General features: G+C 39.0%; 1 protein-coding gene across 2 annotated transcripts in view; it reads right to left on the reverse strand.

Moving 5' to 3' along the window:
* The window catches only part of sppl3 (signal peptide peptidase 3), a 186,850-nt gene that overhangs the window by 80,591 nt on the left and 82,606 nt on the right, over window positions 1–23,653 (reverse strand). For both annotated transcript variants that reach the window (XM_063034391.1, XM_063034392.1), the window contains exon 3: window positions 13,399–13,487. In XM_063034391.1, the coding sequence (XP_062890461.1) occupies window positions 13,399–13,487 (89 nt within the window). The remainder of the gene's footprint in view (window positions 1–13,398; window positions 13,488–23,653) is intronic.

The raw sequence follows: 23,653 nt of genomic DNA on the forward strand, positions 1-23,653 counted from the left end.
TTAACAAACATTAATTGCAGTTACAGAAGACAGTTCCAAATTTCTACTGTTCTTAACTTTACACCTTAAAAGCTTGGCTCTAAATTTTAAGACATTGTCCTAAATTACAAAACCAATGGAAATAATTTCCACCCTTTTAGTTTCCCTTGACATCTTGCAAATATTGATCTTCTAATTTTGTAATCTTCTGAATTCAGGAAAACTAATGCAACCTCTACTAAAAGAAGCCCTGGGATACACCTGCAGTAAACCTTTTACTGCAACAAGAGCACTATCCTTAAAGGCATGAAGACAAGCAATAACTAACTGATCTGCGGATCTTAGTTAATCTGCAAATGCTGGAAATCCAAGCAACATACACAAAATACAGGAGGAACCGTAGATGCTACCCAGCTTGCTGACTTCCTCCAGCATTTTTGTGTGTTGCAGTAACTTACTGTATCAACATAGAATATTTCATAGCATACATGAACTTCAGGTTTCTTTAGACCCCCCAACAATTCTGACTCTTCAGTAATTATTTGGCCTATCTTTTTCAAGTCTGAAGTGCATGTCCCACACATTGGGTAATGTTGAATTCCATTTATTCAATTCTGTCTGTGTTCTATTATTCATATGCATTTCTAACTTAGGGCTTTCATTTGCACTTTTTACAAAAGAGTACATTTCTGAACTATTAGTCATGATAATTTGAGAAACTGTCCATCCAGCTGGTTCCCCCAATTTGTATAATGTATCTGTGGCTCACACCACATCTTTCAGATTTTACATAGAACATTTATAGAACAGTACAGACCCTTTGATCCATGATGATGTGACTTATGTTTTTATAACTCCAAAACACAAAATCTAATTGAAAGGAAAACAAGGAAATTGGGAAGACATGAGTCTCACTTCAATTTTACTTTAGCAAGTCATCTACCTATGACATGGTGGCGTGATGACATGGTATTCATGTACTGTTACATATAACACGCAATGAATTATTTAAATAGTTTTATCAAACATATTCACAATATTACTCAAATATTACTGAAATATTAAATGCACAACACTCCTCCCTGCTTAGCTATAAACTCCAACTCAATGTAGAATGCATCTCAACTCAAATATGTAATATATTGCCCTGTTGTCATCCATACATAAACACACACGCATATATTTAGTTAAGCGGCTCACTTTACAGAATTTTTTTTACATGTGCGCAGTCCTATTGTGTGTGCGTGTGTGTAGACACACACACACACACACAGACACATACATACATATAAATACATACACACACACGCACACACACACACTGTGCAAAAGTCTTGGGCGCATGTAAAAAAAAATTCAGTAAAGCCAAAATGCTTCTAAAAATAATGAAAAGTTATGATAAAAAGCACTACACTAAAAAAAACTAAATCAAATCAATATTTGGTGTGACCACCTTTTGCCTTTAAAACTGCATCAATTCTCTTAAATACAGTCATGCAGTTTTTGAAAAAAAAACAGCTGGTAGGTTGGTCTAAGCATCTTGAGAGAACTTACTTCAGATTTTGGCTGTCTCACTTGCTTCTGTCTCTCCAGGTACTGCCAGAAAGTCTCGATGATGTTGAGATCAGGGATCTGTGGAGGCCATATTATCTGAAACCATACTAAAATCTTTCGGGAACCGGGACAATATGGTGAGAAACTGGCCACTGGAATAAACCATAAATGACGAGACTGGACGACGTGGAATTAATAGAATGCTACTTTAACAGCAGCCCACATGAAAGAGGATACATCAAGTGCATGTGGGGTCTCTGGTAACAACGAAGACAGTTGTCCACATTCATGGAAAAACAGTTGGTTACCCAGATATCAAACATTGTCAACAGAGGATTGCTATCACATCTTCAATTGGAAGAATAGTAATAGATGTGGCAATCCCAAATGACAGCAACATCAGGAAGAAAGAATATGAGAAGCTGGAGAAATACCAGAGCTTGAAAGAGCAGACAGAAAGGATATGGAAGGTTAAAGACAGAGTAATCCCGGAGGTGACACCTGGACTGGGAGAGTGACTCCAACAAACCCCAGGAACAACATCTGCGGTCTCAGTCCAGATGAGCACAATATTAGGAACAGCAAGCCTGTGCTGAGCCCTCAAGCTCCCAGGCCTCTGGTAAAGGACCAGAGATTGAAGGAAAAATACACATACACACGCCCACTACGGGTGAGAGAAAAAAAATATACACACACACACACCCCCGCACACACATAATCAGTATACTATATAATACAACTACTATATACACATCTACAGCATAGTCAATTTTAAATATTTCATCAAGGCCTAATGATTTAATCTCAGGGTATGGAGGCTTTCTTTGTCTTGTGGAATAACACCCTTCCTGACAAGGAGGATGACTCAGCTTGGCAAGTGAGCTCTGTGGCTGTTGAAACAGTTTCAAGTTCTGAGGCCTCCTACGTAGTGCTTGTAGGAGTTGACTCTGGGACTGCAGGGAAGATGTTCTGACAGTTCTGGACACCTTTTCTTCTGTACGTCCTGGCATCCCGAACAATGCATGGCAAGGTTCACTCGATGATTTGGGTCCTATTGCGTGAGTACAGTGCTTGACATCACCCCTTCCTTTACCTTGAGGAAAGCCATCTCGCACTGTCTTGCCCATTGCCATTTCTTCCCGATCTGTGCTAATGAGTTCAAGGAGTGGAGTACAAAAGCCAGGTTTGGCAGGGACTTTTTAGAATTGTCAAATATTATAACAAGGACCAAAACTGTGACACATCCTTTGGCCTTGGGGAATCCAGCACTGAATGGATTTTCTCAGCACACTTGTGTAGTCCTTTGGGCATCAAAGAGGTGACCACGGTAAGTGATGCTTGGTTTAAAGAATTCACACTTGTTGCATCGTGCTCTGAGCCCATAATCTTCAAATCCTTTTTAACATTGTCTTGAAATTTTGGAGATCTTCCTTGTCACCCTAACCGGTAACAATAATGACATCCAGGTAACACTGAAGGCCTAGCCAGCTTTGCAGCACCTGGTCCATAGCTTTCTGTCAGAGTGCAGGTGCAGATGTTACTCCAAAAATAAGCCTAATTATAGTCCTAAATCCCTTTGTGTGTGGTTATGGTTAGAAACACTTTGGACTCTTCTTCTATCTCCATCTGTAGATAGGCCTCAGCTAAGTCTACTTTGCTGAAATGTTTTCATACTGAATGGTTTGCAAAGATATTCTCCATCCTGGGCAGGGGGTATTGACCTACTTTCAGTATTGGGTTGATGGTGACCTTAAAAATCACCACAGATCCTGACAGATCTACTCATCTTGGTTACTGGGACCACTGGCATTGCCCATGGGTTCTACTCAACTGGTAATAAAGTAGTCAGTGAGCCAGATCGCATGGAAAGAATTCAGCCTCCATGCGATCTGGCTCACTGACTACTTTATTACCAATGGTATAAGAAACCAGACGGGCTTTGTACAACTTGAGTGTGGCATGTTTTATTTATCACTATTTTCTCCTCGATATGCTTGAGTTTTCCAATGTCATCCTAAACACTGCTGCGGCATCATCCAGTACATTTCTTAATTCGCTATCAGTTGACTCTTTTGCAGGGGATACGGCATGCAAATGGTGGATGGATCTCCAATCAAGTTGTAGCTGTGACAGTCAATCACCTCCCCACAATGCTGGCTCTCCTGTTTTTACCATATGCAAGCCCAATGTGGCTTGTTGCTTGTTGTGACAGTAAACAAATGTCATTCCAACAAGTTATCTTTTCTCCAGTATAACTTCTTAGTTGGATATCTGAAAGCTTCAGCTCAGTTTCTTCGAAATGCTGTTCAAACTCATTTTCTGGAATGAGTGAAACAGCCGAGCCATTGTCCAATTCCACTTTAATTAATTTGCCATCCATTCTGGTGTAGACCATATTGCTTGTCTATTGTTAGTTTGGTAGTTTGGTGGATTGCAAGGCTACACAGTCCTGTGTCACTCTCATCAATATCAGATTTTTCCATCAACAGTGTGCAGATTACTGTTCTTTTTTGAAATGGCAACCTGAATTTTTATCTTTATCTCTTCCCTGTGCAGTCCATTGATGTCTGTCTGCCCAACGTGCTCTTTATACGTGTGCTACTTGTTGCATTTTCTGCAAGTTTCTCCTTTAAAACCTGCATAGGGCTGTTGTATGTGAGCCCCTGCCACAAAGCTAACACAGTTTGTTCTACCAGGCTGGTTTCTGTTTAAAAATTGCAATCTTGTCTACATTCACCTTCATTTCTGACTGCAACTCAATTGCGTCTCTGGCTGTTGTTTTCATTGATACAGCAATTTCAACTGTTGTTTGAATGTAAGCTGTGCTTCAGTTAGGAGGCATTTCTGAATGCTTTCTTGTAAGATTCCACAAACCAAATGATCTCTCAGTGCATCATTAAGCCTATCATTGAACTGGCAATGCTCAGCCAACATCTTCAATTTAGCCACGTAAGATGAAATGGACTTCCCTTCCTTTTAATTCCACTTATGAAACTTAAAGTTCTGCAATCAACAATGGTTTTGGTTCTAAATGTACCTGCATTACTTTCATGATATCAGCAAAGCTCATTTCAGCTGGTTTGGTTGGAGCAGTCAAACTTCTAAGCAAACTGTATGCTTTTCTACACTCTGCAAAACTGGTACTCACTTCTCAATAGCTATTTCATTTGCTTCAAACTACCGCTCAATTCCCTCAGTATACATTTTCCAGTTATTTATTATGCAATCAAACGCTTCTATCTTTCTGATGCAGCCAGCCAATTCTACTTTTTATTTATCACCTGATACTCACTGCTTATGAACCCGTGAATATTGTCTGCTTCTGCCTTTTTAAAAACTTTAATGTCTTCTCCTCTTTTGAAGAATTCATGCTGCGCCTTTTTAAACTCAAGCGTCTCTCTGCGCTTCAACAGGTAGGTAGTTGTCTCGGGTTCATTTAAAACTTACTCGTCACCACTGTTATGATTTGTAAGTCCAAAACATAAGAACCAATTGAAAGAAAAATAAGGGTGCCAGAAATGTGAGTCTAACTTCATTTTTACTTTAAGTAAAGCATGTATGTACACCATGGTGGCATGGTGATGTATGACATTCATGTGCTATTACATAGAACCAGTTATGAATTATTTAAACAAAGAATGCTTAATCAAACAAAATATTCACAATATTACTCAAATAATACTGAAATATTAAATACGTAACACTGTCACCCTCTTAACCTACTCCAAGATCAATCTACCCTTCCTTCCAATGTAGCACCCCATTTTAAAGCGTACTTTGTTTAATGGAAAGCTAAATGCACAAACATCATTAAGCAACCATTAGCTTGATGCATATTTTGTCTGATGACAATGCAATTACAGTAAGTATATTACTAAAATTATAAATCTAATATGTAGACCACTTGCTTTACAGTTAGAGAACATTTTAACAGAAGGAAAACTAAAAAATGAAGAAGAAAACAGATTGAGAGAAAACTGAAGAAATATAACAACGGAAGGAAGAGAGTAAGACATTAGCAATGGTAGAATTAGAAAGTAGCAGAAATTTTGAACACAAACTTTTTATTTGTTTTTTTACAATGAAACACTAAAACCATTTCATTAATAGAAAAATTCAAAGTCAAGGGGGAAAGGGGAATATATAATCTATCACTTAAATACCAAGCAAACTAATGGGATTAAAATTTGATGTTTTTTGGAGCTGATGGTGAGATACTGGTTGCAAATCTCATAAATTCCTTTAACTCTGATGAAATTCCCTGATTTGAAACCTGAAGTTTAATACCTCTTCCCAGGGAAGGAGCGAGATGGACCCAGGACGAAGGGTCTCGGCCTGAAACGTCGACTGCACCTCTTCCTAGAGATGCTGCCTGGCCTGCTGCGTTCACCAGCAACCTTTATGTGTGTTGCTTGAATTTCCAGCATCTGCAGAATTCCTGTTGTTTGTGTCCAGTCCATCATTCATTGGCCAGTCTTACAACTGTCCCATAATTCCAATTTTCTTTATTATTTAGAAGCAGCTATTCAGCCAACTGGGTAACTGAGTTTAGAATTAATTTTGAGGCACTATGCACTTTACAGACTCTCACAGCTCCCACTAAATTGGGCCCACCAAAATTGAATAGCATATTGATAGTGGAAGTACACTGGTAATTGCTACTCTGTAAAATCCCCTGCTAACCTCCTCCCTGCTGCAATTCATAGAGGTGAAGACAGCAATGATTCATAGTAAGAAGAAAGCTACTTAAAATAAATATATAGCATGACAGCAAAATGACAAGCCAAATGAGCAAGATTACAGATTATAAAATGAATTACATAAAAAATAAGCGCCAGTGTTGAATTTGGAATTGAGGCATCTGTAGAAAGAAAAAATAGTTCACATTTCAGGTCAGAGAGCGTTAATTAGGTCAAGACACTATGAGGTCACTGACCTGAAGCCTCAACCTAAGTTTCTCTTTCCACAAATGCTGCCTGAACTTTTGAGTAGTTTCAGTAATGCTAGTTTTTACCTCAGATTACTACATATTAAATTTTCATTTACTGTTGAACTCAAAAGCTTTCTTAAAAAAAAGTCAGAATATGGAACTTGCTACCAAAGAGTATTTAAGGTGTGTGCACAGATTAATTTGAAGGGAAGCAACACATAAAGAGAGAAAACAATAGACAGATATACAAATAGGCGATCAGGAGCTGAAGGAACTCGTGTACAGCATAAACAATAATATGGGTCACTCTGTGGAATTTACTGCCACAGAGAGCTGTGGAGATCAACTGAAAGGGTTATTAAATGTAGAGATTGATAGGTTCTTGATTTGTAAGGGGGTTAAGGGATACTGGAAGGTGAGAGGATGGGGTTGAAAAGAAAATCAGCCGTTATTGAATGGTGGAGCAGTGTCATTGGGCAGAATGACCTGACGCTGTTATATTTTATGATCATTTGGCTCAAACAGCTTTTATCTGGGAAGCAAATTAGCAAGCTTGCTCCAATTATACAGTGGATTCCAACCAATTTGTTCGGTTAAACAGGGCAGCCACTGGGACAACTCTTAAAGAACAAAATTAATCGAACATAGTCAGGATTCCCTTGGTATATTTGGGACACTATGCCGCTTAATTGGGACAGGACAGTGCTGCTGAACAGTTTCTAACTAATGTTAGTCGCATGAACTTAAGTGACGGTTAGACACTAGACTATGCTTAGAGCAAATAGTTTTTAAATAGCATCAGTTGCATGTGTTTGCGTTCAAAAAGCAGTGCTTTTTGCCACTGATAGTTGGTGAGAAATAAGCAGTAAGACAATTTAGAATTGCTTTGCCCACTATGGTTTGAAGTATTCAGATTTGGAGATGCCAGAAACAATTTCACTACTTCAAGTTAGAAGTTATGAAGAATTTGAAGGTATTGACAAGTATCTTGAAAATTACTATGAAAATGAAGATTTGGAGAATGCAATCATCAAAAGCATTGTATGAAGGCAGTCCATTATCTGCACTTGGTACCTGCGTTAATTTTGTTCATTAATGGCCAATCAAAAGAACACAGTAGCCTGTTGGTAGTCCATCGCATCCGGCGATGACAGTGAAACCTGTGTGGGAGTGTTTTTAAAGTGGAAAAGCCCCTCACTGGGACAGTCCCACTCTCTTGACTTCAGAAGTTCGGGTTCAGTGGTACGAGTAGTCATTACAAACTGGGGCCTTCCTTGGTTGCTGTGGATAACCGCGACTTCTTCTGTGTCTTAGCAAGCACATTCACTCTCCAGAAGCGTTGCAGAACCACCTTCTTGGCTGTTGGATCTTCCTGTTGATCTCATTTACCCAGTTCACCAGAGCTTACCTCACAGGCCTGTCCCTATTTCACTGGGATATGAGGCCCACCAACTACCCTCACCTAGTTTAACTCACCTGCCAAAGCTGTGTACTGGGGTGTGGCCACTGCCACATGCAAACAGCCACTTGGAGCCACAGTTGAGAGCTAAGTGTCTGGCTGGTGGGGACCAAAGATGAGTGAGCTGCCCCAAAATGGACACTGCAAACCACTTCACTAGAGGTGCTACCCCTTCCTGGATCCTATACATGGCAGTGTACTCTATCAATAACTATTAGTAACTAATACCAATTTTAATGTCACTGTACCAGCATTGGCAGTGTTCTAATTTCTGTGTTTCATTTAAATACGTAATTTGTTACTCAGCTAATCAGTAGCTCGTCTTTTTTATTTTGATTTTAACCATTTCCATGAAACACTGACTAATATGAGCAGCTGCTTAATTGGCCAAAATGCACTGGTCCTGATGTGTCCCAATTAACTGGAATCCAGTGTGTGTTAAACTCTTACTGAAGCTTGTTCATTGAGGGAATTTACATTTTTAGCAAAAACGGTAGAAAATATTTGAAGATTTGTTTTTTTAAATACAATTTGCATATTATGATCTAATACTGACATGCTATAAAAGGATATAACAAAGAAAAACAACAAAAAAGCTCTTACTTAGCACTTTTTTTAGATCTAGGGATAGCTTTTTTCAAAATACTTGATTGATAATTTGAAAAAAAATTCACTTGCTCGGATTTATTTATTAAAAGCTCCCCAACTGGTAACTAAAATGTAAAATCAGAAAAGCAATAATAGAAAAAAAAAAGTGTTCATGAATTTCAAGGTCTTATATAAGGAATGAAATAGTGACAGTCTCAAACACTGCACTTCTAATTCAACACGAAGACTAGCTTTTAAAGGGCTAATGTGTTCAATCACATGGATAAAATAGTCAAGGTTATAAATCAGGACCAATTTAGCAATAGACAGAAATGAAACTGACAGTATTTTAGGCCATTAAAGAATTATGAAGAAAGTGGATTGATGATACTATTGCTCAAAATGTTGGAACTTTTCATGGGGCAAAGTGATAATCATACATAAAACCTCTCACATTGGTTGATGAGGGAAAAGAAGCAGAGGCAAGAATGCTATTTTTTTTAAAGCAGAATTCAGGCAACATCCTGGGCCCCATACATAACCTTCCATTGAACTGTATTAAAAATGTTCCAACAGCCAATGTAAACTTGATTTCTGCCAACCTGCCTACAGCCAGAACGTTTTCACAAGACCTACCTGTGAGATGAGCTATTTCTCACAGTCTAAACCAGTGCTTAATTAAAGGCAACAAATACAATCTTAAGCCACTTATAAAATGACGAATGAAAAATCATTTAGGTTGTACTGTTACAGACTAGCATGGATAAAATGGCAATCTTTAACTACATCTTTAAATTTATGGTTCATATTCTCTTCTTTCTCTATCATTTTCAACAGTCAGATAATAAAATGTATAATTAAAGTTAATGAAGTTCAATAGAGGATTAGCACCAACTACCTAATGATCTTAAGTAATAAACTTTCCAAAGATATTGAACTCTGGTTTAATCAAATGCATCAAATGTTTTGGGATAACTTTCAACATTTCCAATATTTTTCATTTTAATGATAGAATGCCATCATTACATTGGATATTAGAGCCAGCCCACACACTATTTTACATTGTGCCAGTTCTTATTCATATTAGTAGCACAGAATGAGTTGGTCACCAATTCTAACAGATGATCATTTTAACTGTGCTGCTGGCACTAACCTCCCTTTTTAAGAAAACAAAATACTCTACTAACTGACATGTTAACTTTCAGTTATTCAAACACCTGGAAAATTTCTAGCAAATATGATAATTTGGGCATTTTTCAGTTAATTTTAGAAATGCCAATTTCTGCCTTACATTCACTTGACCCATCGTACAATCACAACATTGCTTTATGAGCAACAATGGAAGCTTTGTTAAATTATACAGTTAAGGAAACAGACCTTTTAGCCCATCATATCTGTGCTGACCATAAAGTACCCATCTACATCTCCCAATCAACTTCTCACATCCCCTACCTACCCTGGCTAGGGAAAATTTACTGTAGCAATATCGCTCATGAGCCACTTTGCCTTGAGCACGTAGAGCAAAAACAGGACACCCAGAGGAACTCATTTAGTCACATGCAAACTTCACATAGCCAGCATCCAAGTTCAGGATCAAACTCTGGTTTCTGGACCTTTGACGTTTTTTCACTAACTAAAGAACTTTATTGAAATGAATGTATCAATACACAAATCCTTAAATTTTTAAATAGAATCACTGTGTCATAGAGTAAAAGTTGTATAGCACAGAAATTAAAGCTTTGGCCCACTACATCCATGCTGACTTATTTTTGTTCATCTACAGTACTCCTATTTGCCACAGGAATATATCCTTCTATGCCTTGCCTACTTAAATGCCTGTCTAAATATTCTTTACACCTAGTAATGATAAACTGATTCTACTTTGTCTTCTAATAGTGCATTCCAAATATTAACCACTCTGGTTAAGCAAAATTTATCATTCAAATCCTTTATAAAACTCTTTCCTCTCACCTTAAACTATGCCCCCTTGTTTTTGATACCCTCACCGTAGGGAAAGAATATCTGCCCTACCGAGTTCTATCAGGTCATCCCTATGCCTTCTTTGCTCCAAGGAAACAATAATACAGGTGTCCCCCGCTTTTCGAACGTTCGCTTTACGACACCTCACTGTTACGAAAGACCTATATTAGTTACTTGTTTTCGCTAACAGGTGTTTTCACTGTTACGAAAAAAGGCAGCGCATGAAAAAAAAAGCAGCGCGCACCCCGAGCAGCCAAGCTCCTCCCCCAGAACTGCATTCTAGCCGCCACTGCTTAAATACGTGCTTTATCTCGATTTATTTTGTGCATCCGTTAGCAAGATGAGTTTGAAGGTATCAGAAAAGCCGAAGGGTGTTACGCTTAGCGTAAAACTAGACATAATTAAGCGTTTCGATCGTGGTGAATGAAGTAAGGACATTGTCCGCACGTTGAACTTGCCTGCATCCACCATTCGCACTATTTATACGCAGAGAGAAAGAATCTTGAAAGTTGCCTATGTTACTGTTGGTTCTGCTTATAGCAAAGTGGTCTCTCTTAGTCGGCATCCAGTAATGGATAAAATGGAAAGTCTATTGCTTGAGTGGATTGATGGGTGTACAAAGCGTGGTGTTCTGTTCAGTTATCTTATACTTAAGGAGAAATCAGTCAGTCTTTCTAGTAAGCTGAAACAGAAAGCACTGGCCGATGGTGATGAAAGTGTCGCGAAAGTGGAATTTAAAGGTAGTCATGGGTAGTTTGATTGGTTTCTGAGGCGAGAGCAGCTTCATAGTTTAACGTTTACCAGAGAGAGTGCTTCAGCTGATACTGAAGCTGCCAAAAAGTTCCCAGCAGAACTTAAGAACATAATTACAGAAGGTGGTTATTTATATAAGTGTTTAACTGTGACGAAACTGCAATTTATTGGAAAAAATTGCCGAGTAAGACATTTATTTCGAAAGAAGAAAAGCAGGCTAAGGGACACAAGGCATTGAAGGACAGGTTTACCCTAATCCCTATTATTAATGCCACTGGTGATGCTGTCCTTAAGCCTCTACTAGTGTACCATTCAGAAAATCCAAGGGCACTTAAAGGCGTTGAAAAGAAAACACTTCCCGTTGTGTTCCGTTCACATCCAGGCAGTTGAAATACCCAAGGGCTTTCTTCTGAGTCCATGAGCGGATATGTTAGCCCTTTTGTTGAAAAATACTGTAGAGAAAATAACCTTGTGATTGTGGATAATTGTGCTGCTCATCCACCTGGCATTACCGAGTATGGCGGTAACATTCGTGTTGTGTTCTTACTGCCGAATACGACATTGTTGCTGCAGCCGTGCGACCAAGGCCTAATAGCCACAATTAAGGCTTACTATACGCAAAATGTGATGCGTTTTATTGTAGGTGCCATTGATAGACAGGGCAACTCCGAAGCATCTTTGCGAGAGATCTGGAAAGACAACAATATAAAATTGGCAATTGCCAACATTGAAGATGCTCTCGATAGGCTAACAGTCTCGATGAGAAATGGCGTTTGGAGGAAACTACATCCCGAAGCAGTGAACGATTTTAAAGGTTTCGAACCATCAACAATAAATACGGCAATAGTAAGCTTGGCTAAGGAGGCTGGGTTTGTGGAAGTTGACGAAGATGATGTTCAAGAGGTTTTGGCATCCCATGACCAAGAACTGACAGATGAAGAGCTGATGCAATTGCAAGAGGAAAGGATAACAATCGAAACCGAACGCAATAGCGAACGGACCGAAAGTGAAGTCGTCCAGGAACTGAACGTGAAGCAATTGCGTGAGATTTTCGCTGCGACTGGCAGCACTGCAATAATTGCAGAAAAACATGACTTTAATTTTGGAAGGGTACGTAGGTTTAGGGCAGGTTTGCAGGATGTTTTGAGTGCTTACAAAGAACTGTATGATAGAAAAATGCGCGAGGCTAAGCAGTCAAGCATACTGCCTTTTTTCAAGCCTTCCACATCAGCCACAGCAGACGACAAACCTCGACCTTCGACATCGAGGCAGGCAGACATAGAAGAAGATGACCTGGCTGCCCTAATGGAAACAGACAACAATGAGATGACACCCCAGTCTCCTCTACCACCCACCACCCCAACCTCCGACGACTCAGCCTAACACACCATCCCGATTCCCGTAAGTGAAACTACACTGTACATACATTATTTCTACTTTATACAGGCCGTGTATTTTTGTGTTATTTGGTATGATTTGTTATTTGGTATGATTTGGCAGCCTCATAGCTTAAAGGTTACTGGAGAGAGTGTTTCCGCCGACAGCGCCTGCGCTGACAGTGCTTCCGCCGCGACCGCATGCGTGAGATTTTTGCTGCGCTAGACAGTGCTTCAATGATTGCAGAAAAGTATTTCTACTTTATATAGGCTGTGTATTTTTGTGTTATTTAGTATGATGTGTTATTTAGTATGATTTGTTATTTGGTATGATTTGGCAGCCTCACAGCTTAAAGGTTACTGGAGAGAGTGTTCCTGCTGAGAGCGCCTGCGCCGAAAGTGCTTGTGTGAGATTTTTGCCGCGCTAGACAGTGCTTCAATGATTGCAAAAAAGTGTTTCTACTTTATATAGGCTGTGTATTTATCATATCATTCCTGCTTTTACTATATGTTACTGTTATTTTAGGTTTTGTGTGTTATTTGGCATGATTTTGTAGGTTATTATTTGGGTCTGGAAACACTCAAAAAAAATTTCCCATGTTAATAAATGGTAATTGCTTATTCACTTAACGACATTCCGGCTTACGAACCGTTTCATAGGAATACTCTACCTTCGGATAGCAGGGGAAACCTGTAACGTCAAAGACCGCCAATCATGGTGAATTTTCTTGACACTCTCCATAAATGAATGGGAAATAGACCAGCAACATTCTACTTACTATTGTTGGTATTGTTTGCATTGAAGTTGGCAGATGATGTACTTCCATCTTTCTCCTTATCCTGGTTCTCGAAGTCCATATTCAGAGACCTGTGTGAGAGAATGGAAGATGGAAGCTTTGTAAATATCACAGAGTTGCAGGCAGATGAAAACTATGATGTAAAAGCATAAAATTGTGTAACATTTGTATCGTAGAAAGAAAAGTAAATTTTCATCTTTCATTTTTCACTTTATAAGTAATACTTTCTGAAAGGGGACTTTACTCCCATGACCAGGAGCTTCACAAGTTTGACGTGTGTTGTGATAAGGCTTCCTTTACCGGAACACAGTCCAAACTATTGTACTGACGCAGAATGTTACGATAATTTCTAACATGTATACACTGAGATCTTGCTACTGTCCTTGGAACTTCTGCTCTTTTCTCCCCTCTCCATTGGCACGATACAAAAGCTTGAAAGCACACATCACGACGTTCAGTAAAAGCTTCTGTCCCACTATTATCAGACTCGTGAATAGGCCTCTTGTACAATGAGATGGACTCTCGCTGTTACAATCTACCTTATGATCCTGCACTTTATGGTTTACCTGCACTACAGTCCTTCAGTGGCTTGTACCCGTGATTCTACATTGTTATTGCTTTACATTACTCTAGCTCAGTGCACTGTGTAAACCGTATGCAAGACAACCTTTACGTTGTATCTTGGTATATGTGGCAATTATAAACCAATACCAGTTAAAATATTTTGCCAAATCCCTAAATACTCAGGAATCTAGATTCCAAGCATAGGGTAACTTTCATCAAATACTCCGAGTGTGGACTACACAAGGTCAGATCCTACTGGGCCAGGCTTTATGCTTGAGGGAGGACTTGTATCCCAAAGGAAAACTATGAAATTCTAGAATATATTCTGACTCTATACTGTAGATAACTGAAATTTGCCACTTGTTGTTTCCCATTCCTGTGTTCTGCAAAACACTTAAGAAAACTTAGATGTGGCACTGAAGCACAATCAACAGCCAAGGAATTGATAGGGCTCAAGGAAGAGGTTCAAGATAATGTAAATATAGGGTGCCATAGTAGCCTAGTGATTACACAATGCTATTCCTTCCTGGGGCATCAGAGTTTGGAGTTCAATTCCCATGCTGTCTATAAGGAGTTTGTACGTTTTCCTTGTGACAGCTTAGGCTTCCATGGGTGCTCTGGTTTCCCTCCACAGTCCAAAGACGTACCAGTTGGTTGGTTAATTAGTCATTGTAAATTGTCCAGTGATTAGGCTAGGGTTAAATGGATGGGATGCTGGATGGCACGCCCATTGGGCCAAAAGTACCTGTTCTGCACTCTATCTCTAAATAAATAGATAAAATTAATAATACACCCACAAGCCAGATCATTAAAGATAGCCTAAATATATTTTATGTAGAAGAAATTTATACAAATGCTAAAATAAATATAATAATATAATTTACACACTGTTAAAACTATAACAAAGGAGAAAAAAGGAAACTTCAGGTAAAATCAAAGACAACAGAGCAAGTGAAGAGGAGTAGGAGAACGGAAAACAGGAAAACGTGAAAGGATGCAAAATGGAAGAGAGAAACAGACCACTGAGTGTGTAAAATAATTGTTAAATATCTCATATGTCTGTCAGTTCTGAACTTCAATGCAAGGTCAAGTGCTAAAGGCAAAGAAAGGGATAGAGAGAAGGCAAGAGAATTCGAGAAATAAACTCATTTTGGAACAGGCTATCACATCATTAGATTGGACTTAAGTACCTCCCTACAAAGCAATTACTTTTAATGCAATACTTATAGGAAAGTGTAAGTTTACAGGACAGCAGGAGTTAGATCCAAGCCTGGTACTTATATTCCTGCAAGCCTATAGATCAGGATCATGTAGGTTGTATCTTTATTCCAGCAGTGAAATTAACATGAGCTATCAAATTGCATGGTACTGTGAAGAATGTTTTCCTTATTTAAAAGAAAATGCAACCTAAATAATCCTTACTCTCTCAAAAGCCACACACCATCAAGCTCACTCAATGTGGGCCAAAGATATCAGTATATTTAGAAAATAGATCCCTAATTAAGGAAATAAAGAACAAATAGAAACTTAAGGCCAGGATGATGCTATCAGAATTTCCATCACTTCCTCTGCTTTATTTACTTTAACAGCCTAAGTATCAGAAGCACCCAGCTCCAGATTTGTTGAGCAAAATTCAGCAGTGAGACCAAAAAAAAAATTATTCCCAGTACACCTCTGATAATCCACTAACCAATTGTTTGGAAATCCTGGTGGTTTTGCAAATGCCTCATCACCTATGTCACCAGGGCCCCAGTTCCCATGCTCTGTTGAGACTTTCCTGGTTTTGGTTTCCATGTTCCCTTGAAACCTACTATGATCAGTGGTAAATTTATATTATTATTGCACCGCATAACCTCTAAAAAGAATTAAAAGAATGTTGGAATCTTAAGGGAATAACACCCAAAAGAAGATATGATAGTCCAGCACCACTCAGCTTCAGAGGATGATTAACACAGCTTGATTGTATTTATAGATAATAAGGAAATATAAGTGCAGCAAGGCAGAAAATAACTAGTTTGCATACCAAATGAAAATATATGAAAATGGCAGAGATATATGGTTTAATCAGGCTTGAACTGTTAAAAAATTACAATAACAGTAAAAGAAAATTTAGCTATATCCTTGCAAGTAGATATGCCAACCTGTGACATAAGAAAATGTTTTAAATTGTTGTAACTCTCGTGAAGCAAATTTTTAACAGGAAACTAAAATAGAAATACAGAAATTTACAAACAAGCTGGAGTTTCCTGCAAAGCTTTTTCTGCTCAGTTTGTTGCTGAAACTGGCTTCAATTTTCAAGTCAATTTTGCACCATTCATCCTTTTACATGCAGGGATTGAAACTAAGATCTTCTCTGTCAGTACAAGCCTCTCATTTACTGTTAATTAGTTTCTCTCAAGCCATTACAATTGGAAGCACGCTAACCTTTCACTAACTCCACAAGTATTAATGAATTCCTGTCCAGTTAAGAACATGACATATCCAAGAGGGTTTCTGCCACTAAGTATCATTGTTAACTACAAATTAGTACAAATAATGCTCAACTGCCACCAAAAATCAATCAGGGACAAACTACTAGGGTAACACACAAAATGCTGGAGGAACTCAGAGGGTCAGACAGCATCAGTGTAGGGAACTGGACATAAGAAACAGTCCAGATGAAAGGACTTGACCTGAAATGTCAGCTATTTCCCTTCATAATTGCTGCCTTAAACACTGATGCTCCAGCATCTATAGTCTCTTGTATCTCCAGAAACTATGATAAACTGGAATGTAATCCCTGAAACTTTGCACTTCCTTCCTTAAAACTTAATCCTGTTCCACTGCATACTAGTTATAGGTTATGCTGATGAGATTATGATGATCCATCTTGTATTTCATCTGTCTGAAGCCTTATGAGGTAGACTACTGCATCCTCTTCCATCAGACTGCACTTGAAGTATCGTTAACAGATTTGGGCCCCTTATCTAAAAAAAGATGTGCTAGTGTTAAAGCTGAATCTGAATAAAACTCGGGAGACCAGCTTCTTATAGTTACAATGGTTTATTGTGCACCGTGCTGCAGGAGTTTGAGACCCAGTTGTCAGAGGGAAGGCATGTAAGTACTGCCACCAACCGACAAGTGGGCCCACTCTCTCTGGTTACAGCCACATATTTATACATAGTAAGCCCCATACATTACTGTTGCAAGATGTCATTTGAACTGGTATAGCCACCAAGTCTGTTGGTGCGAAACTTAGTTACAGATAAGAGAGTCCACTAGATCAAGGCTTAATTACAGATGGATGTGCTGTCCAGTCCTTATCAGTTATTCCTTTTGCTAGGCCCTGACTTAATTACAGATGGATGTTCATTCCTGTCCTCGGTGAGTCCTCTTCCCCACCTCAAATGAGGGTACAATGTACAATGTTATCAAACTCTCAATGTCTCTCAGCAAACCAAGGGAGAACGAGTATAAGCCGGTTTTAGCTAACTGCTGAAGACAGAGTTTATTTCAGTTCAAAAATTCCTATTCAGTCTCAATTATTCTTTTAGCCAGAGGTTACACAAGTTCAAAATGATTTTTTTTATATCCCCAATTCCTCACTGGCATTGCAGAAAGTTCAGAGGAGATTCACGAGAATAACCCCATGAATGAAAGGGTTAACGTATTAGGAGTATTTGACAGCTTTGAGCTTGTAGTCAACAGAGTTTTTAGATTGAGTTATCAAGTTTTTGAATCTGTTATTGATTGTTATGTCGTCGATTTGATTTTTGTTGTTCCCATTTGGGCTTCTCCATGTCCATTTCCTTCTTGGATGTTGTTTAAACCAAGTGTTGGTGATTATCTGATTGTTTGTTTTACACCATGATATAAGCTTTTCTCCTCTTTCATTTCTTTCTCCCAATCCCTGGTCTCCCACAATATGGTCTTCTCTTTCCTCACCAACTTTTGCATTGAAGTCGCCCATGACTATGATGGCTTCTTGCGATTTGCATTCTTCTAGTGCTTTGTCCAAGGAGTGGTATAGATTATTATAAATTACTATGATTGCACATTACACATTTAGATGGAGACGTAACATAAAGATTTTTACTCCTCATATATGTGAAGGATATAAGAAATAAAGTCAATTAAATTCAAAACTGTGACCATTCACTTAATCTATTCTCCCTCCTCCCACTCACTTGATTTAATTTTATACACCTCGATAAGGTTATCCCTCAGCTTCCTAAGCTCCAGAGAAAATGGACCCAGGCTATCAAATCTTTCTTTACTACTCAAGCCCTCCAGTCCCAGTAACATTCTTGCAAATCTTTTCTGCACCCTTTTCTGCTTTTGACATCTTTTCTCTGGCTAGGGTGACCTGAGCTGCATGCAATACTCCAAGTGTGATCTCAGAACATAACTGAATTGGCATTACAGTGGGATAATTAACCCAAACCTGACCTGATTGCATGAGTGTGGAGTTTGCATGTTTTCACTATGACTTTGTGGGTTTTCTTCAGGTGCTCAATAAGTTACAAGTAAGATGTCCAAAGATGGGTGGGTTGGTAGGTTAACTGGCTACACCAAATTGCCCCTACCGTACAGATGAGTGTCAGGAGACATTGATGGGAAGGTGAAGAAAATAAAGTCATATTAGTAGAGATGGGTACTTGATGGTTGACACAGACTTGTGGGCTAGAGGGCCTGCTCCCGTGCTGTTTGATTCTATGACATTAGATCATTCAGTTGAAAGACTGGCTTCATCTCTTTGTCCACTGATACGGTTTGTCCTGAGGCATAAAAACACACGTTTTTTATGCTTGCTTTTAATGTTTGCAGCAAGAAGAATACACTCAAAGGTTAAGTTGGACTCCAAGGAAAATCAGCAAGGATTGCTTGAGGGCTTAAAGGCCTTCAAAAGACACACAGGTTCTGAACAATGGATGCAATATTTTTCTCTTTAGTAACTTTGAAGCTTCTTAAGAAAACCGACGCATTAGTGTCACCTCAATTTCATGTAAAATAATGGAATTAATCACTGGTGATAACTGAAACCTCTTTTTACTGCGTGTCTCTGGAAATAAAGCTCAGCACCCCTCACTAACAGCCACTGGACTCCACAGTAAGAAAATCACCTTTCTCAGGCCTCGTACGTCTAGGTGTATGCAACTTTGGTCCTGCCAAATCCGTGAGGTTAGGACGTCTCGCCAACTCAAACCCCAGTTTGTGCGAATGCTGTGTGGTTTACTTACAACCTGGCAATCGCGTCAGCATGAAATAATAGGACGTACAGTGCACACAATTATAAAGTACACTTATGAACATTAACTTAACTAAAGAGTTATCAAAGAAAAGAAAGAACAAAAAGGGCCCATCATAATTAAATAGTCAAATGTGCATATGTTGGAGCTCAAACCTTCCAAAAGCCATACTCACCGATCCTCAGTAGACCGCCGCACCTTGGGCTCCATCAAACCACGCGTCCCCAATGGAATGAATCCTATGCCTGGTTCTCTCCTAATCTTCAACCAAACAAAGCCCTCGACCTAAACTGGCGTCAGTCCCAAAACCCACTCCCCCAGCCTTCTCCAGAATGTTCTCCCAGTTCCACTCTCCTGATTGGATAACACACATTCCTAAGCATCCCTTATCTTAACTGATAATCCAAACACTGCCAGCAAACACACAACTTCTACAGAAAGCCCATTACATGAAATACTCTACAACATTAGCAGTAAAAACTTTACCAGGGTGCTACACAACTTACTAAACAATAGTCAATAGTCAGTGGGTCATGCCTTGACCACATTAACTACTTGAAATAATATCCCATGCATAACAAGATTTTTAAAAAAGTTTTAACAAATTTGCTCACCAAGAAAGACAGATACTGCAGCACATTAAACTGTTTCTGCTGAATGATAAAATCACAGACCATATTGAAATACCCCAAGACAAATAGGTGATGCTGCAGGTTCTCTGTCCAAAAAAAATTACTAATGCTGGCTTTGCATTGATTTGAATTACCCATTGTTTCTTATTTTGGCCACGTAACTGTTGATCACATAATCAGGTTTGCAAACGGAGCACACTCCACAATAAAAATTAAAGTTTCATTTTTAGAGAAAGATATAGCCATTCTTTATTAATAATGCAGCACCTTACATAATTACCCCCCTATCTTCAGTACGTTTAGCTCAAAAGAACGCTGAAGGCAACATTTCCTCAGTTGATGTCTTCTCAGTTGATGTCTTCTTGATAATCCACAAAACTATTTATTTCACTTCTTTTGCGTCTGTTTTATGTCCCGAATGCATTTCTAAAACTGTTGGAGCCTGTGATTTGCAGTTTGGAGATCATTTGGGTGATTTAGCGCTTTGTTGTCACTGAAAGGATTCTGGGAAGCAGTGAGCGCAAGCCTTGAAGCAAGGAAGCTACAGGACGCAGTGCAAGCTGATGTTCAACTCCATTTCGTTGATTAAAGCTTCCACTGTTTGCCGATTAAAGTGAAAAGGGAGATTGAAACATTGAGGTGAATGAGAAGGATGAGCATTGACGTCTGATCGTTGGAGGGAGGATCGCTTTGCAACCCCCACCCCAGGCAATAACCTCAACCTTCAAATGGTCCGATTGCTCAGGTGAACAGACACCCCTTCCAATTCAATATCACAAGACTAATGCCTTTCGGTTTAGAATGCTAATTATGTTTAGTATCACTGATAGGTGTCATGAGATTTGTTATTTTGTTGCAGCGGTACAGTGAAAGCATTAAAAATACAATAAATTACAATAAAAAAGTAGTGCAAAAGGGGAAGACTGAAGTGGTACTCCTGAGTTCATGGATATTCAGAAATCTGATGGCAAAGGGGAAGAATCTGTTCCTAAAATGCTGAGCGTGTGCCTTGTACCTGATGGTAGTAACGAGATAAGGGCACGTCCCAGACTCTGAGGGTCCTTAACGATAGTTGCCACTTTCTTCAGACCCTGCTTTTTGAAGGTGTCCTCAGAGGTGGGGAAGTTTGTAGCCATGATGAGTCTACAATGCTCTGCAACACTCACAACATGCTGGAGGAATTGTGAGTGTTGCTTTGATCCCAGCATCTGCAGATTATTTTGTGTTTACAATGCTCTGCACCCTCCTTTGATCTTGTGCATTGGAGCCTCCATACCAGGTGGTGATGCAACCAGTCAGGATGCTCTCCACCGTACATCTATAGGAAGCCGCTGGAGACTTTGGCAACAAACTCTTAATGAACTAGAGCCACTAATATGCCTTCAAGACTGCAGCAATCTCAGATCCTCTGAGATACTGACACCCAGGAACTTAAATCTGCCGTACTGAGGGGATGCTAAGATGGGATGCTAAACTGTAAATAATAAACAGCAGCCTGGGATGTAGATATTGCTGTTGTGCAGGTGCTCCAAGGCAGAGTGGAGAACCAGTGAGATTTTTGTGGCGGTAGGCAAATTGCATTGGGTCCAGATCTTTGCTCAGGCAGAGTTCATTCTAGCTACGACCAACTTTTCAAAGCACTTCATTACAGTAGATCTGAGTGCTAGCGGGCAATAGTCATTAAAGATAGCAGATAGTCATCACTTTCTGGAGTGATCTTGACTTATATCCTAAGCCTAGTCAGAAATTCTATTCCCTAGACACCACTATTTCCCTCTCCTTGGAAACCATTTGAATCCAAACCGTATTATTCCTGATGAAGGCTTTCCGTCTGAAATGTCAATTGCATTCCTTTCCATAGATGCTGACCGACCTGCTGAGTTCCTCCAGCATTTTGTCTGTGCTACTCTGGATAACTCAGAGCCTTGGCATTATACTGAAGCCAAAGTTAATTTTGGTCTCTGTAACTGTGCCATTTCCAAAGGAAGCCTTTACTACCCCCTTCACTTCTGTCCAATTCCAGTCTTGCTTCACTCTGCTGTCAAAGCCCTCACTCACTACATGCCCAGACCTAGGTATTTTAACACACTTTTCATTTTTAAATCTTTTTTATTAATTATTATTAAAGATCAACAAAAAAATACATTAAGGTAATTAACATGTCAATATGTACAAAGAATTAAATTACCAAATAACTGATTAACAAAGCTAAACAATATATCAATAATAGTAAGAAAAAATAAAGTGTTAAGAATATTTTTTGAAAGAAAAAAGGAAAAAAAAAGAACCCTTACTAACTAAAACAAAAACGAAAAAGAAAAAGAAAAACCCATTGGGAGCACAACCCCAGAGCTATACGCCATACAAGCTTCCATAAAAGAAAACATCAATCCACCAACTCAATTCCATTTAAACAAAAATCAGAAAGAAACCATCTTAATTAACTCAAATCAGATGATAGTAGCGGGCAAATGAACCCCACCTTTTCTCAAAATCAAATTGAGGATCAAAAGTTCGACTTCTGATTTTCTCCAAACTAAGACATAGCATCACCCGAGAGAACCACTGTATCAAAGTGGCAGCAGAAGCATCTTTCCATTTCAATAAAATAGCCCTTCTGGCCAATAATGTAACAAATGCAATTACATGTTGGTCTGATATAGAAATACCATGAATATATTGAGGGATTATGCCAAACAAAACTGTCAATTTATTAGGTTGTAAATTAGTTTTTAAAATTTTTAGGAATTGTAGAGAAAATAGATTTCCAAAAATGTTTCAATACAGAACACGACCAAAACATATGGGTCAATATAGCTGTCTCGGTTTTACATCTATCACACTATCAACGTTAGGAAACATTTTAGACAATCTCTCCTTTGTCAAATAGTAACGATGTACAATTTTAAATTGAATTAAAGAGTGACACTGGCACAGACGGAAGAAGAGTTAACCAACGTCAAAATTCCCAAACACGAGGAATTCTGCAGATGCTGGAAATTCAAGCAACATACTTCAAAGTTGCTGGTGAACGCAGCAGGCCAGGCAGCATCTCTAGGAAGAGGTACAGTCGACGTTTCGGGTCGAGACCCTTCGTCAGGACTAACTGAAAGAAGAGCTAGTAAGAGATTTGAAAGTGAAAGGGGGAGGGGGAGATCCAAAATGATAAGGAGAAGACAGGAGGGGGAGGGATGGAGCCGACAGGTGATTGGCAAAGGGATATGAGAGGATCATGGGACAGGAGGCTCAGGGAGAAGGAAAAGGGGGAGGGGGGAAAACCCAAAGGATGGGCAAGGGGTATAGTCAGAGGGACAGAGGGAGAAAAAGGAGAGAGAGAGAAAGAATGTGTGTATATAAATAAATAACAGAATGGGGTACGAGGGGGAGGTGGGGCATTAGCGTAAGTTAGAGAAGTCAATGTTCATGCCATCAGGTTGGCGGCTACCCATAGCCACAGATGAAGATCAAGATGAAGCCACACTCAGGTTGGAGGAATAACACCTTCTATTCCATCTGGGTATTTTTAAAATAATATCTAACAGGTCAGAATCCTGTATATATGGAAAATTACTTAAATATTCTTGTAAGAAATGTCTGACCTGAAGATATTGCAGGAAATGTGAATATGAGAGAGAGTATTTAGTTACTAATTTCTCAAAAGACATCAATCGGCCACCTTGGAACAGATCCACGAAGGAATAAACTCCTTTATTTCTCCAAAGAAGAAAGGTAGGATCACTTAATGAAGGTTTAAATAAATAATTTCAATAAATTAAACTAAGAGGTTTAAATTTTTTGAGATTAAAAAAAATT

This window comes from Mobula hypostoma, chromosome 27 (assembly GCF_963921235.1).
Source record: "Mobula hypostoma chromosome 27, sMobHyp1.1, whole genome shotgun sequence".
NCBI lineage: Eukaryota > Metazoa > Chordata > Chondrichthyes > Myliobatiformes > Myliobatidae > Mobula > Mobula hypostoma.